Source organism: Haematobia irritans, chromosome 1 (genome assembly GCF_050003625.1).
Source record: "Haematobia irritans isolate KBUSLIRL chromosome 1, ASM5000362v1, whole genome shotgun sequence".
In the NCBI taxonomy this organism is placed as follows: Eukaryota; Metazoa; Arthropoda; class Insecta; order Diptera; family Muscidae; genus Haematobia; species Haematobia irritans.
Genome location: NC_134397.1, coordinates 85,042,865 through 85,062,482, shown reverse-complemented (window position 1 = coordinate 85,062,482; position 19,618 = coordinate 85,042,865). Strand labels below are relative to the sequence as shown.

General features: G+C 32.1%; 1 protein-coding gene across 1 annotated transcript in view; it reads left to right on the top strand.

The window, feature by feature from the left end:
- Window positions 1-16,042: 16,042 nt before the first annotated feature.
- Window positions 16,043-19,618, top strand: part of LOC142221331 (cytochrome P450 307a1-like) — a 43,895-nt gene continuing 40,319 nt past the window's right edge. Inside the window, exon 1 of the mRNA XM_075291036.1 lies at window positions 16,043-16,603. Within this exon, the coding sequence (XP_075147151.1) occupies window positions 16,198-16,603 (406 nt within the window). The 5' untranslated portion in view covers window positions 16,043-16,197. The remainder of the gene's footprint in view (window positions 16,604-19,618) is intronic.

Sequence of the window (19,618 nt, the reverse complement as noted above, 5' to 3'; positions counted from 1 at the left end):
TTCCAACGAATGCAAAACCGTGGAAATCAGTTCGTGCGCTCTGGAGTTGCATCAGAGATGGCGCTGTATATAAAAAAGATTTTCTCGCTTTTCCGTTGAAACTTTTCTTTGCTATAAACCTTACGAGACCTCTCCAACGAATGCAAAACCGTGGAAATCGGTTCGTGTGTTCTAGAGTTAAAGCTTCAGGAAGGAAAACCCGACTTATTTTTATATTAGATTACACACGTATTAATAATATAATATTTCAATGCCAGTAGTGCTGGCATGATTCTCAATAAATACAACTAATATATTGTTACTTTTTTATATTGAGGCGTGTTCAATAACCCGATAATAAAAACACAGTTCTTTTCAAATAACGACGATCTACAATTTATTTGCTTAACTGGTAGGTTTCACTTATCTGCTCTACGATGTGAATTTTAGCTTACCACTGACTTCACAGCAGTGTTGTCAGGTGATTTTGGAATCTTCCCCCCAAATCTTAAGTAAAAAACCCCCAAAATTGTACCAAAAATTTTTTAGTAATGCAAATAGGTAAAAATGGGCTTCCCAAATTTGTAAAAATTAATACTATAGTAATGGACATCAAAAATTCAATTTTACAAAAACAAAAAAAAAAATATCTAAAAATATAATATGTATATCAATTAAAAAAGCAGATAGGAGAAAATAATTCAATGAATAAATGTTTCAATTCACACCCAGCAAACAAATTTGGATGTTCTTCTAAAGGCGTAAATTTAAAAGCACTTCCAAAAATGTCCTCCCAAAGATGTTCTTTGTTTTAATTACACAGGAAGTTCTTCTCATTAAATTTTTATAACTCGCTTTTTTCATATTTTTAATGGGTAATTTTAACTTGTTTTGTTTCAAATAGATTAAAAACAGGGTAAAAATTAATAAAATGGAACAAATTATTCAAATTTTGTCGGTAAAAATGCTGAATCCAAACGTTTCAGACAATCTTTAGAATGTATTAAAAATCATAAAAGATTATAAATATTATTTATTTGGCAAAATACCGTAAATTTTTTTAATTCACATCCAATACACTGAATTCAGATCACACCCTAAAAAATGATTCAAATTCAGTGCAATGGCTGTTGAAATGGTGGGCATCTGTCCTATGACAGGCCCATGTTAAATGCATCGCTTCTGCGCCAATTTTGCTCCACTTCCGGAACCAAAAAGAACATTTTCACTACTTTTTTGCCGACGCTTTTTTTTTGCTGGGACATTAATTCAAAATCAAATCAACAAAAGTTAAATTCAGTATATGCATTCAAAATATTTAAATGTTCTCCCTTTGCATTGTATGATTTGTTGGAAATAAATAATTTAATCGTTGCACTTGTAAGTGTAAGGAATTTAAGGAATAATGTAAGGAATATAATGCTATAATGTAAGGAATAATGCTTTCAGTTGTTAAGTTAAGAATTTTAGAAATGTCGCTACCCTAATGCATACTTGCTTATATCGAGGGATTCGTACTGATCTCCCTCGTATGTTTTCCGAATTTGGGTGAGAATTGTTTCACTTTATTGGATGTTAAATATTTTTTGCCCCTAAAAAAAAAAACCCAAAGAAAAGTTACCCCTAAAAATCCCCCACACCACCCCCCCCCCCACCTCCCAAAGGTTAAAAACCCCCTAAATTTGGGAGAAAAACCCCAACCTGGCAACACTACTTCACAGCTCCTCTGTCAGCTCTTTTTTAATACTGTATAACGATATCGAAAATTCTCGGTAGTTTGGCCTACAACATTCTAGACTATTCTACTACTATCAGGTAGATGTCGCACATATTTATCGGCTTATGCTCATTGTCTTGGCTACAATCATCTAGAACATTTTACTATCTGGCAGATGTCGCACAGGCATAAATGATTATCATCATATTACTACAACTATAACAATAAGCAATGAGGATAACAAAACAAAAGGGGTTACTTTACAATGAACGATGGGGAAACTAAGAACACAAAAGATGTTTAGAAAAGTACTAGAAAATAAAGAAATGATTTTGACAAGTGATGACGTAATTTGACCGTTACAATTGAAAATTTTAAATTAACGGAAACTAATTTGAATAAACTTAAATCTAGAAATATCAAATCCGTAACAATATTAATAAAAATGAAAAATTAAGTAAGCAGTTCTAATTTTTATGTAAAACGTTTAACACAAATGTGTAAGATTTGTCCATGTATCAATGCTGGGCCCCACAAGGTTCGGTACTTGGTCCTTTATTGTATATACTATTCACCGCAGATCACCCTGTTGGCCAACAGTCTTTAATAGAATACTTTGCGGACGATACAGCGGTCCTAGCAGTTAATAAAAATACGAAAGCCGCTAGCGCCATTTTGCAGACATCTAAATAAACTCTCCACTTGGTTGAAAGTGGAGAACCAAACTCGCATACCACAGCATGATGATTTAAGTACCTAGGAATCTATCTAGAAATCTATCGTCGTTAGAAGCGTTCCACATTGCAGTGAAATCACTTAGAGAAGCTTTGAAACCCTCAGAAATGTCGCCAGTATTACTGAGGTGGGATAATCCATCTCTGAAAATCTTTTTGGTGTTCGGTTTGGTTGTATATAAATGTAGGCAATTTTAATTAAAATATAGTTGCATTATTCCTAATTTTTAACAATTAGTTGTGACTTACGCAGTTCAATTTTTGACAGAATTAGTTTATTTTAACTTAAAGAAAGATTGAAATTAATTCAAAATATTTTACTTGGAATAGCCCTACTTCACGAAAAATAGCATTCATAGACGATTAACCCTTCTGTATGTGATAAGGTCCAGGTGGACTTTTTTGATTTTTATTCATACATAATTTATCTTTTACATAATTTATAGGGTGATGGCTTATGACTTTCTATAATAGAGTGTTTTAAGTGGGGAATTTTTATGTGATTGGATCATTAAATCGGTTTACTACGTTTCTGTGTGGCAATGTCCAACTAATCACATTAGCAAACTTAGCATAGTTTCAAAAACAACCTAAAGGAATTTCGATTTTTGTTTCGGTGTCATTCCTCGCGCTTGAACAACCACGTAAACATTTTTCCATATTAGTCCATAATTATATATAAAGCCCCCATATAAACCGATCACCAAATTTGATTTCCGGAGGAGCAAGTTTATTCCATCCGGTTGAAATTCGGTACGTGAATATAGAATATCCCCTCTAACATCCATTAAAAAATTGGTTCATATCTGTCCATAGTTATATATAAACCCCATATTACCAGATCCTCGGTTTTGACTTTAGTAGGATCTTTAAGGAGCGTAATGTCCGTATATTCATATCTGTTCATAATTATACAGCCCGCATACACGAACAGAAAAAACATATTTGGACATGGTTGCCGCATCCATTTAATGCTTATCTAGAGCATGTAATTGTTGCGAAAACCATGTATTTTGTCATTGTAAAAATAATTTTCGAGCAGAGAAAAATATATGCTGGCAATAAGCATTCTCAAATGCCGCAAACATGTTTTATTATTTAAATGATAGAAATTGAGACCATTAAATGGTCGGGGAAATCATGTACCTGACCATTCAATTTTTTGACTTTTTGCAGGGAAAAAAGTATTTTTATAGGTTACTTATAGACATGTCTAGAACCATTACATGGCTATAAAGACTATGTACATTTTTTCGTGACTATTTAATTTTTAAAATTTTTTTCAGCGAAAGAGTTTTATAAAAACATTAAGCAGGTACACACGATTTTCATTTTGCGCTTCAGAATACGTAATTACTGTGTTTTGTGTTAATTTATTTATTCAGACGTGGCACGAGGTTTTATGTGAACATAACAAAAGGGAAGTGTAATTGAAAATTTATACCCTCCACCATAGGGGAATATTGACTTTGTCATTCCGTTTGTAACACATTGAAATATTGCTCTAATACCCCATAAAGTATATATATTCTGGGTCGTGGTGAAATTCTGAGTCGATCTGAATATGTCCGTCCGTCTGTTGAAATCACGCTAACTTCTGAACGAAACAAGCTATCGACTGGAAACTTGACACAAGTAGTTGTTATTGATGTAGGTCGGATGGTATTGCAAATGGGCCATATCGGTCCACTTTTACGTATAGCCCCCATATAAATCGACGCTCAGATATGGCTTACGGAGCCTCTTGGAGGAGAAAAATTCATCCAATCCGATTGAAATTTGGTACATGGTGTTAGTATATGGTCTCTAACAACCATGCAAAAATTGGTCCACATCGGTCCATAACTACATACCGATCCCCAGATTTGGCTTGCGGAGCCTCTAAGAGAAGCAAATTTCATCCGATCCGGCTGAAATTTGGTACATGGTGTTAGTATATGGTCTCTAACAACCATGCAGGAATTGGCCCATATCGGTCCATAATTATATGTAGCCCCCATATAAACCGATCCCCAGATTTGACCTCCGGAGCTCTTGGAGGAGCAAAATTCATCCGATCCGGTTGATTGGGCTAGTATATGGCTGTTAACAACCATGCCAACATTTGTCCATATCGGTCTATAGTTATATATAGCCGATCCCCAAAAATATTCTACCAAAATTTTATTGCTATAGAAAATTTTGTCAAAATTTTATTTCTATAGAAATCTTTGTCAAGATTTTATTTCTATAAAAAATTTTGTTAATATTTTATTTCTATAGAAAATTTTTTCAAAATTTTATTACTATAGAAAATTTTGTCAAAAATTTATTTCTATAGAAAATTTTGTAAAAATGTTATTTCTATAGAAAATTTTGTCAAACTGAATTATATACCTATTTAATCGGCCTTTTTTGTTTAATATATACCCCGTGTGGACTAACTTATAATTGAGAAGGCGGTGTTAAGAAGTTTTAAGATACCTTGCCATCGGCTAGTGTTACCACAACACAAGTAATTCGATTGTGGATGACAGTCTTTAGTACAAGTTTCTACACGCAAAGAAAAAAACGTTTGGAAAACGTGTACCGAAAACGTTTTTCTTTTGTTAAAGTTTTTTGGATTGCTTCGAAAATTATACAATTTTATCACCAAAAAAATTCGTTTGTTACAAAATTTTTATTTTTTCAATAAAAAACGTTATTTTTGAATCAACAACAGAGTCCATGTCGTTTATATCAAACACTGTTCTTTTCTGACTTTAGGTCTGTAATAAGATACATTTTACAGTTCATAGTAAAAATTTAATATAGTAGAATGTAATGTTGAACATTTTTTTGGAATCTTCCGACCATATCTGGAATATATGTAAAAAAAAAACTTTGGTCGGCGGCGCACGTGGGCGCCGCAAGCTATGCTATATAAATATAACTTATATGGGTAATTGTCTATTGATGACAATAACGGCTACATAGCTCAGTGGATACTGTGTTGGCTTATAAATTGCATGGTCCGGGGTTCGATTCTCCGTCCAGGTGAAAGGTAAAAAAAAAAAAATTAATTTATAAAATCGTATAATTTCTTCTACATTGTTTGTATTACAGAAAAAGGTGCTAAGAACTAAAAAACTTCGTGGAAGTGAGAAAGATGTGAGGGAAAATTCAATTAGCCAGAAAAAATTTTTTTAGTTAGTCTTTATGAAATTGTTTTAACATACTGGAAGAGCATAAACGTTTATCACAAAAAGTATATACTTTTCTTCCAAACTTTGTCTAAAATTTCGTTTGGGAGGAAAGAATTATTTTTTTGCGTGTATGCAATCCATGGTGGAGGGTACATAAGATTCGGCCTGGCCGAATTTACGGCCGTATATATCGTACTTGTTTGTTCTGCATTTTGCTATATTGAACCGAAATAGAATGTGTAAGAATATGTTCACTGAGTCAACATGGTTGCTGTTGAAAATGTTACATGGTCGCCGCAAATATAGCTCCTATCATATTATTTTGCTCTTCGAATATGATCGTGACAATCATGTTTCTTCTCTGCGTGCATAAACCGACTCTCCAGCTTCTTGTAGGAATAAATTCCATCCGATCCGTTTGAAATTTAATCCTTTACTTACGATGTCGGTCCATAATTATTTATAGACCCAAAAGGGCTTACCATATATATACAGTGCCGTTCAAAACATTTGCAACTAGTCGTACCATTAACTTAATCTAAGCAAATCTCCGATAATAGGAATTTTATATTTTACATCCCACTTAAAAAATAGTCTTTATGGAGTGATATTCCCAAATTCTCATTGGGTAAATGAATGGGCTGTTATAAAATATTGATATTTCCCGAAAGCTAATGGCATTCTTTTTGAATTTTTTACCTTAAATAGTTAAAGGGACATAAAAGATGATAGATTAAATGCACAACAAGGGCCATTGTAGGAATATCGTTTAGTTCATTCCCTAATTTTGTCATAGGACTTTCTGCTCTATTTTTGGAATAATTCGATAAAATGACCGAAAATAAGTATAACAAACATATTGAAAAGCAATATATTGATGATTTTTAAGTTGAGGTATCACAAACATTAATTTCGGAAGAGTACAATGTCCACAAATCAACCGCGTCTCGAGTTATATTCAGTGGATGCACCAAAACTGTACACTGAGGTAGAGGTGTGCACGTGACACAAAATTGTCGTGACTCACGAAAATTTTCGTGACTCACGCGTGAGTCGTGATTCACGCTAACGAATTTCGGAAAAACACACTCACGAGAATAATTCCGCGTACGAACATAAAATGCTTACGAGTTGAATTCATTTATAATTTTAGTGACACTCTAGGTGTAAAGAGTTTTATAACGCTCTCGATTTTACACATACTCATGTTTTCAATCAGGTTGTATAGGTAAATTACTCATTAAATTATTCGTGAGTCACGAGGTTTTTCGTGAGTCAAGACATTTTTCGTGAGTCACGATATTTTTCGTGAATCACGACATTTAAAAGGTTTTCGTGCGTGAGTACAAATTTTCTTTTCGTGAGCGTGCGTAAGTCTTACCAACAAATATGCGTGTGTGTGTGTGTGTGTGAATAAGATTTCTCCGTCGTGAGTGTGCGTGAGCGTGAGCAAAATATTACTCACGTGCAAGGAAGATTATATAAACAAAATGAATATGCAACAATTAAATTTCAATTCTCTTTATTCATAATCGATAAGCCAACATTGGCCAACATGATTACACAGTAAAATACTTCATGACACTACCAAATATTGAATACAAATAACTTATTCTATAACAACCTACATCTCATAAACTACATAACTAAACTGACTATAACAATCGCACTGCATCCAACTCACTTTAACAATCAAACTGTACCTCACAGGAAAAGGATTTCTATATATGCTAAAAGATTATAATAATAATTATACATGAGCAAGCAATAATGATTTAAACTCGCTTGGAGCATAGGTAAATTTTCTTTCATTGTAAGGCACAATAGAATTCCAAAGCCTGCAAACGCGAACTATAAAAGAATGCTGCATTATAAGCGTTGAAAAACGAGGGCATATTAAAGAGTGAGCTCTAAACGATGCTGAAAAAGAAAAATTTGATGTGAGATACGGGGGAACTCCGCTCTTTATAGCCCTATAAAATAACAACAAAATTCGAATATTGACGAAATCGTTGAAAGAACATCCTACAAAATCGATTACATATGAGGAAACATGGGTTGGTCATCATAAACGAACCGAATTCGTTTATTGAAACAATGGTTCAATCTCTGAAAATGGGTACCAGTAGTCCTAGAAAAAAGTTTAATACCGTAAATTATTAGTGGCATAATCAGAGAGTGAGCAATTTGTTTGCGGTTATTTAAGGGGGAACCTGCATCCTGTGCCATAAATACTCTTTAAGACAAAAGAAACATGAGATATAACAAAGTTTATGTGATTCTGAAAGTTTAACTTGCTATCAATATAAAAACCAAGGTTTTTAATGTACGATGTTAAAGGTTTCCCCAAAACTACTAAAATCAAACTTTTTTGTCCACATCCATCAAAAACATAATTTTCGACTTCGAGGTATTCAGAACAAGATAGATCATCACACCAAGCCTGTACTCTATCTAAATTATTCCCCGAAATATGCATCATATTGTTACCATCCGAATAAACTACTAGCTGTAAATCGTCCGCGTAGAGGTATCCACTAGCATTATAAATAACTTCAAAGATGTCGTTTATATACATGATAAACATTAGGACCGCTTATGTTTATCATGTATATAAACGACATCTTTGAAGTTTTTTATGGATCCCTGTGGCACTCCTCTATAAATGCTCCTTCTACTTGACGAATTATTACACAAAAAAAATCATTTCAATCACGAAAATCGCGGATTCAATCAATTTTTAATTGAAATGTCTTCAATCACGAAAATGATAGTATCAATCACCCATTTTGATTGAAAACCAACACGATTTTCAATTAAAAATTTAATTGACTATTGTCACGGAATCAATTAATTGTGTAATTGAATCAATTAAAAAAATGATTGGTTTTTTTACATAAAATTCAATCAATGTTTTAATTGAATCAATTAAAATTTTAATTAATTTCGCGACAAAAATCAATCAACTATTTGATTGATTCAATTAAATAATTAATTGATATTGGCAATAAATTTCAATCAAAAATTAATATATTGCGCACCCAAAATCTTATTTAATGGTGCTTGAAATAAAAGAAAATATGTGTTTCTTACAAAAAATTTTCAATATTTTATTTTTGTGAATTATGCTGTAAAGTGGGTACTAGTTCGAGTTTAGCCGCTAAAATAAAAAAAAAATCAGAATTATAGTAGCAAATCGTCTGTTAAAATTTGAACCAATCAGGGAAAACAATAATGGCAAAGTAATGAAATATTTGGTATTATATTGATGATACTTTGCAAATTCTGAAAAATAAAAAAATTTAAATAGAAAACACATATTTTTATTATACACATTTATTGCGATTTTAGGATATTTTCATATTTTGAAATCCAAACTAAAGAAATGTTTACCAATACATAGAGATTGTAATACAGCTCATTAGGTTATTTGTCAGATAGGCTTTGCTTGGGTTCAAACTGAAAAAGACAGGTAAAAGAAAAATGACAACGCTACTTCGCAACTTGAAGTGCAATCTACCAACGAACCCATACCGCTCTTGATTTTAGGAAAACTACCATCCTTTTGATTTAAAAAATATTTTTGATTAAAATAATGGAATTGATTGCGTGCTGTCATAAATGTTTTCAGAACTTTACCGCATTTGTTGTTGAACACTTTATTTTTTTCAATCCTTTTGTATGATTTGTTGTTGTGTTCAAAATATTTATGCATACATTTCGAATGCAGCAGCCAGAATGTCGCCCATCATGTTTTTAAATTTACGCGAAAAACAAAAACCCAACCGTTCATTACGTGTAACTTCCACAGACTGATCTCTCCATCATACGTTGTTGAATAAATACACATTTTCTTGTTCTCTTTTCACTATTTCTCTTCATCGCTCAAAATTATTCAATTTCAATCACAAAGGTGATTGAATCAATCACATGTTTAATTGGGAACGGAAAAATTTTCAATCGCGTAGGTAATTGAAAATTATTTCCGAATCAATTAACAAATTAATTAAATCAATTAATATTTTAATATTTATAATATTTATTTATTTTAATTTATTTTTATTTAATATTTATTTTAATTGGTTTTTATACGGATTTGATTAAATAATTAATTTAATCAATTAACAAGTTAATTAAATCAGTTTCCAAATTCAATTGAAAAAATGTCGGTGATAATTTTTTTTTGGGTTTCTTTCGATTTCTTTTCCAAAATCAATAGGGTTCTATTCTGACACATACTTGTGACCAATTTGAAGTCGATTGCACTAAAATTGCGACCTAGACTTTGTTCACAAAAATGTGTTCACAGACAGACGAACGGACAGACGGACATGACTAGATAGGCTCAGGGGCCGGTCCTGAGCAATATTGCCAAATACACCATCTACTTCTACTTCTGGGTGTTGCAGACATATGCACTAACTTGTAATACCCTGTTCCAGTGTGGCCCAGGGTATAATAATATGGGAAATATGTAAATCTGAAACAATTTTTAGGCAACTTGGCAAAAGTGCATTTATCGGTCAATAGATATGTATTAGAAGTATAGAAAACTTTAAGTCATTTTTACAAGTTTTTGACGATTTTACTAGGAAAATGTGGCTAGGAAAATGTGGAAAATGTGTAATTTTTGCCCAAATCGGAAAACCATATATATGGGAGCTATATCTAAATCTGAACTGATTCAACCAAATTTGGCACGCACAGTTAGAATGTTAATTATACTCCATGTTAAAAGTTTCAAGTAAATCGGAATGAAATTTTGGGGCCACATATGTGCATATCGTCATGTATAGTGAGAATGTTAATTCTACTCACTGTGCAAAATTTCAAGTAAATCGGAGTAAAATTTTGGCCAAAATTTAAATCAAATCAGTGTAAAACTCTGACTTTTGGGGCCATATAAGTGCATATCGGGCGAAAGATATATATGGGAGCTATATCTAAAACTATTTCAACCAAATTTGGCATGCCTAACAATAATGTTAATTCTTCTCACTTTGCGAAGTTTATCGTAAATTGGAGTAAGGCTTTGGCATGCCTAACAATAATGTTAATTCTTCTCACTTTGCGAAGTTTATCGTAAATTGGAATAAGGCTTTGCCTTCTGTAATCACATGAGTGTAAATCGGGCGAAAGATACACGCACAGAAAAAACATGTTTGGACATGGTTGCCGCATCCATTTAATGCTTATTTAGAGTATGTAATTGTCGCGAAAACCATGTATTTTGTCTTTGTAAAAATAATTTTCGAGCGGAGAAAAATATATGTTGACAATAAGCATTTAAATGGTTCTCAAATGCCGCAAACATGTTCTATTATTTAAATGATAGAATTTGAGACCATTATATGGTCAGGAAAATCATGTATCTGACCATTCAATTTTTTTACTTTTTTGCAGAAAAAAAAATATTTTTATAGTTTACGTATAGACATGTCTACAACCATTACATGGTCATAAAGACCATGTACATTGTTTTCGTGACCATTTAATTTTTTAATTTTTTGCAGCGACAAGAATTTTATAAAAACATTGAGCAGGTAGACACGATTTTCATTTTGCGCGTCAGTCGTGTGTTGATTGTTTCTTGGAATGGACGGAGAATACGGAATTATTGTGTTTTGTGTTAATTTATTTATTCAGAAATGGCACGTGGTTTTATGTGAATACCAAAAAGGAAAGTGTAATTGAAAAAAATATACCTGGTTTTTGTTCTGCATTTTGATATATGGTATAATTTATTTTTATTTGCAGTTACATGATGTCTGCGTTTGTACATTTGATGGGCACGAAGTAAATATGGAATGATTACTTATTGTTGAAATTGAACCAAACTAGAGTGTGTAAAAATATGTGAAGTTTGCTTGCACGACATTATAAATACAAATAAACAATGAATTAGTTTATAAATAAATAAAAACAAATAAATAAAGTTGATTTTGTGTTTTCTTTTCTCAAGTGGCGTCCTTTTTTCGACGACGAAAAAAGTTTTTTCATAAAAATCAAAACATTTTGGGTTGTGACCATGTTCTTTTAACTAGAAGAAAAACATTTTTGACGAATAACATAACATTTTAGATCGTGACCATTGTCTTTTAATGGAAACAAAATTCTTTTTATCAATATAATAACATTTTAGATGAGGACAATTGTATTTTTCTTAGAATCATGTTCACTGAGCCAACATGGTTGCAGGTTAAAATGTTACATGGTCGCCGCAAAAATAGCTGCTATCATATTATTTTGCTCTTCGAATATGATTGTGGCAATCATGTTTCTTCTCTGCGTGTATATATGATAGCTATATCTAAATATGAACCGATTTCTTCCAAAATAGGGTTCTATTCTGACCGAAAACACATATATGTGCCAAATTTGAAGACGGTTGGACTAAAACTGCGACCTTGGCCTTAACAACTTTTTTGTTTGGTATGGGAGGGTCAGTGTCCACTTCTCGGTTGTGCCCATATCTTCATATAAGACGCCCACAGATGTATTCTGTCATGAGACATGTTTCCACGTCGTATCTTCCATACAACTCCTGTTATCTGACTTCACAACAGGTCAAATAAAATACGTTTACAAAGTTTTATCAAAACCCATGAAGCCATTGGCTGTTTTAGCCATATTTCATTTCATAAGCTATTGAGCCATACAAGGCCGTATTCAGGGGGGGGGGGGATGAGGGGGATCAAACCCCCCCGAAATGAATGAATATTTTTATATAAATAAATATATATTTTTAGCTGCATAGAAAAATTTTATCGAAGATGTTGAAGAAAAGCTGGAGGTTTTATTTTGAAAAATGCTTTCCTATAAAACTTGTATAAATCATAGAATACTAGTTGAAAAGCCCGTCAAACGACGGGCACCACACCACAAATTTCATTTTTGGAAAATGTATTTCTGCTTTTTATGTGTGTTTGTTGTTCTTTTTGTGAACATGACTCGCTTTGTTTGGCCATTGCAACAACAACGAAACAGCCAAACACACATGTGTAAATGAAATGGCGCAAAACCTGCGAAAAGAACCTGCATAATTCAGCGATGGAAGCAATAAAGAGATATTTCCAAACGTGCATATTCTTTTAAAAATTTTGGTCACTTTGCCAGTTACTCAGGGATGGAAAATATAATTTTTAAGAAAGTACAAAAAAGGTATTTTTTGAGCGGAAAGGTACTTTTTACTAAATTTCAACAAAAATTTCACTGGTAGATTATTGTCAAGAGACTGAAATTTAAAGAAAATAAAATTTTGACAAAATTGTCTATATAAATAAAATTTTGCAAACATTTTCTATAGAAATAAAATTTTGCAAAAAAAATTCTATAGAAAAAAAATTTTCCTGTAGAAATAAAATTTTTACAAAATTTTCAATTGAAATAAAATTTTGTCAAAATTTTCTATAAAAATAAAATTTTGCAAAAATTCTATATAGAAATAAAATTTTGACAACATTTTCTACCGAAATAAAAAATCGATAATATAGAATCGCATTCTTTTTTCGACTAAAACATTCTTCAAGTTCAATAAAATCCTGTGTTTGACTATGTCTTTTACAAAATCGAGATTTTCTTCCCACATGAACATGTCTGTTTTGCCATATTTGTAAAAGACTATTAGCAAATAAGGTTGATAAAGACTTTCTCAAAATATTAAAATATTTTGTCAAAGCTATTGTACCATAAATCTGATATCGACTCAAAAATGTCTACACAAAAGGTACTAAATCATTCGCGGGGGTACTACGGTACTGACCGGGGTGAAAAAGTTTTGAAAAAGTTTTGCTCATCCGAACGCTCATTTTCAACAATGAAGAGATTAAAGACGTATCTTAGAAATTCGACTAGCGAGAGTAGACTCAAAGGATTGACATTAATGTCGGTTTATCGCCGAATAAATGTGCCGACATAAGAAGTCATTGATTTATTTGCTGCCCAAAAAGCCCGTCGGCTCAATTTAATATTATAACAAGTAAGGAAAGTCTAAAGTCGGGCGGGGCCGACTATATTATACCCTGCACCACTTTGTAGATCTAAATTTTCGATACCATATCACATCCGTCAAATGTGTTGGGTGCTATATATAAAAGTTTGTCCCAAATACATACATTTAAATATCACTCGATTTGGACAGAATTTAATGGACTTTTACAAAATCTATAGACTCAAAATTTAAGTTGGCTAATGCACTGCTCCACAGTGTGGAGCAGGGTATAAATATGGGAAACATTTAAATCTGAAGCAATTTTAAGGAAACTTCGAAAAGTTTATTTATGATTTATCACTCGATATATATGTATTAGACAACTTTTCGACTAAGCAGTGGCGATTTTACAAGAAAATATTGGTATTTTGACCATTTTTGTCGAAATCAGAAAAACATATATATGGGCGCTATATCTAAATCTGAACCGATTTCAACTAAATTTGGCACGCATAGCAACAATGCTAATTCTACTTCCTGTGCAAAATTTCAACCAAATCGGAGTTAAAAATTGGCCTCTGTGGTTATATGAGTGTAAATCGGGCGAAAGCTATATATGGGAGATATATCTAAATCTGAACCGATTTCAACCAAATTTGGCACGCATAGCAACAATGCTAATTCTACTCCCTGTGTAAAATTTCAACCAAATTGGGGTAAAACTCTGGCTTCTGGGACCGTATTAGTCCATATCGGGCGAAAGATATATATGGGAGCTATATCTAAATCTGAACCGATTTCTTCCAAAATCAATAGGGATCTATTCTGAGCCAAAACACATACTTGTGCCAAATTTGATTGGACTAAAACTGCGACCTAGACTTTGATTACAAAAATGTGTTCACGGACAGACGGACATGGCTATATCGACTCAGGAGCCCACCCTGAGTATTTTTGCCAAAGACACCATGTGTCTATCTCGTCTCCTTCTGGGTGTTGCAAACATATGCACTAACTTATAATACCCTGTTCCACAGTGTGGAGCAGGGTATAAAAATATTGTATACATACCTATGCATAAATAAAATTTTCTACACATGAGATTATACACGCAAAAAAATAATTCTTTCCTCCCAAACGAAATTTTAGACAAACAAAGTTCGTTTCTCATTTGCTTTTCGTTGTAAGGAAGTGTATTTGGAAGAAAAGTAAATACTTTTTGTGATAAACGTTTATTCTTTTCCAGGAGGTAAAAACAATTTCATAAAGACTAACTCAAAAAAAAAACATTGTTTTCTTGCTAATTGCATTGTCCCTCACATCTTTCTCACATCCACGAGGATTTTTAGTTATTAACACCTTTTCCTGTAATACCAACAATGTAGAAGAAATTATACGATTTTTCCTGGACGGAGAATCGAACCGCGGACCATGAACTTTGTAAGCCAACACGCTAACCACTGAGCTATGTACCTGTTATGATCATCAATAGATAAATATCCATATAAGTTATATTTATATAGCATAGCTTGCGGCGCCCACGAACCGAATAAACAAAGTTTATTTAACAGAAACAAACATTTAGTTTGGCACCGTGGAGCAGTGGTTGCTACGTCCGACTTGCATGCCAAGGGTTGTGGGTTCGATCCCTGCTTCGACCAAAGTTTTTTTTTTTACATATATTCCAGATATGTTCGGAAGATTCCGAAAAAATGTTCAACATTGCATTGTACTATATTAAATTTGGAATTGTAAAATGTGTCTCATTAAAGACCTAAAGTCAGAAAAGTGTTTGATATAAACGAAATGGACTGTGTTGTTATTTCAAAAATAACTTTTTTTATTGAAAAAATAAAAATTTTGTAACATACGAATTTTTTTGGTGATAAAAGTTTAAAATTGTCGAAGCAATTCAAAAAACTCAAACAAAAGAAAAACGTTTTCGGTACACGTTTTCCAAACGTTTTTCTTCTTTGCGTGTATGAATATTTTTTTTTTAAGTTGAACCCCCCCCCCCCCCCCCGAATTAAAATCCTGGCTACGGCCTTGGAGCCATAGCCTTTTGAAGATACATAGGTCCATTCCTCTTGCGATCCGAACTAATCAATCTGTATTTTGCAAACTCTGCAAAACAAACTATAAACTATTTTTTCGGGTGTATTTAAATTTGTATTCAGAGCTTTCTCATAATATCTGGAATGGAAATCACAATTAACATACCCTGACCACAGTGTGTAGTGAATAAAAAGTAAAGTTGACTGATGCTTACTTGTTTTCTATTTCAACCTAAAATTTATATGCGGCGATTGCTGCGGTAGTTATTCAAATGTGCGTTTGTAAGGAGTGATTGTTACTGCGATACAATTCAAAAAAAAAAAACTTATTTTAATTTCTAATTTACGATGGAATATTGGATGAAGCAGTATAGATATGTACATATTTTAGGTCCAATTCAAATGTTTTCCAATATCCCTGGACGACTTTATCACTATGATTTTTCTTTGGCAATCAGCAACGAAACAATACAGATATAGTCGACTGAGAAGGCGAAGCGAAAAATGTTCTGATAGACCGGAAGTTGTTAACAAAATATTTCACTCTTATTGTTAATAGTTCTGCAAATTGCAAAACAAATCTCAAATATTGAAAGTGTGATTATTATTAGCCACAGCAATGATTACGGGATTTTTTGCATTGTTAAATACTTTAATTTTCCTTACTGTGGGAATATATATAAACTCACTGTATAATAGCAGACGGAAAGTGTACATAAATGCTGGAAGTGACAAAGAAAAGAAATTCAACTTGAAACCATATAAGCAAGCTCCAGGTCCAATACCGTTGCCCCTTGTGGGGAATCTGGTATTGATGAGCAAGTATAAGGTTCCGTTTCAAGGACTAACCCATTTATCGGAAGAGTTGGGAGATATTTATTCGCTAACTCTGGGATCTAGACGATGTCTGGTTGTCAGTAGTTTAGATCTTATACGTGAAGTGCTTAATCAAAAGGGGAAATTTTTTGGAGGTCGTCCGAACTTTCTACGTTACCATAAACTATTTGGAGGTGATAGAAATAATTGTAAGTATTGCACAAATCTCAAATATTATTGTTCGCGTTCTATAAAATCGTAATCGTGTACGTACAAAGCTTGTAACACCATTTAAAATCGAATATGCGGTTCAAAAACTTAAATTAATCCTATTGGACTTTATCTCTTGATTTTTTTACAAAAACTACACTAAAATACACGTGAACCCTATATTTCACTAAAGCCGTTTTAATACAATTTTAGTACATGGAATTATTACGTCTTAAGAAAGTTTCCATGACTTTAATAATTTTTTACGTACGTTAGTTAATTAACTACAACAGAGGAAATAATTATACACAAATGAAGCATAAAGATTAACTAAATTCGTGTCTCCCACAAAATAATTAAGAATTTCTTAAAATTTTTATATTTACAAATAATGCGCCCATCTTGAACTTCGTGTGGCACTAAGGACATTTTTCCAATTTTGAACTTCCTTCATACTACGAAATTTTCTATAATAAGTGAAAAATAATAATTTTGTTTAATAAAATTTTTTGAATTTGTTTAAAATTATTTACTTATTTTTGTGAAATCGGCGTGACACCTGCGCTTCTACTCCAGTTTACTTAAAATTTTCTAAAGTTAATCAATTTTTTTTTTTACTAAATAAAATTTTCTTTCCTGGTGGGTTCTCCAGTTCAGTATAGCAGATACGGTGTACATCGCCACACTATTCTTCCAAGTTTTTTTTTTCGAAAAAAAAAATTTGAATATAAGATTTAGGCACATGAATAGAAAATTGTATCCCCAAAACAACATTAGAATTACACTACAAACAAATTCATATGCGCTCAATTAAAAATTAGTATATCCTCTCAACCAATCAATAATTCATTACATTTTAGCGAGGTTGGCTTTTTATGACTTTTATCTGCTAAAACGCGGTATATAGCATTTTTACTTCAAATGAAACCTTTTTCATTTCAAATGAAACTTTTTTCAAATCAAATCAATTTTTTGTATTCTTTATTTATTTTTGAACCACTGTTTTATTCGAATTCATACTTTAAGACTGATTTAGCACACCCAGAAAAAAGTGACCCTTCTTTAAGTTAAAATGAACTCATTGTGATGAAAGTTGAACTTCGTGTAGCGCCAAAGATATTTTGATTTGTTTGAACGATGTGATTTTTGTAGAAATCAGGTAGAATGCATTCCATATATTAGTTAACATTTTCCTATATTTATGTACCACTATATTACAGAATGAAAAAATTAACTGAATTGAATTCATATATGGAATGACTTTATAGAACTTTTTTCATTCATTTGGACAAATCTTACATATTTGTGGTAAACCTTTTACTTCAAAATTAGAACTGGTTAACTTCGTTTTTTAACACAATTTTATTTATTTATATAGGCATTTTTTCTTCAATAAAATACATATTTTATTAATATATCAACTATATTTATTTAGAATCAACAGCATCGACTGGCCTTGAAATATTAAAACACATTTTTATTCTTCTTCTAGTACCTTTCACTTTGAATGAGTTGCTGCCTAGCAATTTTGTCCACCTTTTACAATTTCAATACCTACAAATATAAACAAAAAAATCCTAAACCAATTTTTTCACAAAAGGTTAGCGTCACTGAATATTACCTGTTAATTGAAGATTCCAAAATGAAGTCGAATGAAAGGGTTGTTATTCTGCTGGTGTTTTCTTTTTTTATAAACCAATTTTCAGAAAAACGAACATTTGTCTCACTAATTTTAAATAACAAATATTTTATATATTTTATTTGTTTTTTATTATATTAGTTTACTATTTTTTTAACAATCTCTCCGTATACCATAACAACGCGATTCCAACTAAAAAACAACCCACGCGCAAACACATCGATGACAGATATCGATTACAGGTAGATAAAAGAATTGTAGGAAATTTTCCTATATTCTAATAAGTGTGTTTCTTTAAGTTTTGAAAGGATTGAATACTTCTTAGTACGAATGGACTAAAATATTTTTCTATGCCAAGTGTTATTCGTATGTATGATAAGCTTTCTATAATAAAGAAAGACAGAATTATCATTTTATAAGAAATCTTACTAAATTTGAGGAAACTTGGTTTTAGTTCGGTTTTTGTTTATTTTTACGAATGCTTTGTTATCAGTGAATAAAATTTTATTTTTCAGTAGCAAATTCTTATACCCAGCGAAGAAAACAGTATTAGTAAAATGCCATGCCTTATTCTAGTTAATGAACTATTCCTAACTGCTTTCAGTTTAGGATTTTTTTACTGAAACAAGTAAATTTTATTATTTCACACAAACATTTAACTGAATGGAAATAAAATGGCTAAACTAAATTGATGAACATTTTTTCCTTTAGTTTCGAAGACACTTTTTTCTGGGTGTACATTTAATTGATCCAAAAGGTTGCAATAGTACTCTGAATTTATTGTTTTACCCTTTTGCAGATAGTCAATCAATAAAATACCTTTGAAGTCCCAAAAATCCGTTGCCATAACTTTACCAGCCGATTGAATTGTTTTTGCCTTCTTTTGGACACTTCCTCCAGCTTCAGTCCATTGTTTGGATTGTTCTTTTGTCTCTGGAGTATAGTGGTGGATCCATGTCTCATCAACAGTTATGAAAATCCATTTTATTCCAATTCAAGATTGAGAAATGTTCATTCTTATGGGTTTTTTGACGACTGTTAACAAATGCGGCTCCCATCTTGCAGAAAGCTTTTTCATCTGTAGTTCTTCATGCAAAATTAAATGGACTCGATCATTTGAGATGCCCATGATATTAGCAATTTCACTTTCACTTTTATTCGTCGTTCATTTAATACCATATCATGCACTTTGGCTACAATTTCTGTTGTTGTTACTGTTTTTGGACGTCCAGTACGTGGTTCATCTTCAATGCTTGTACGACCACGTTTAAATTCAGCAACCCAATTTTTTACTGTTGCATATGAAGCAGCACTTTCACCTAACACATTGACCATATCATTATGAATTTCTTGTCCCGATACATCTTTTTTATTT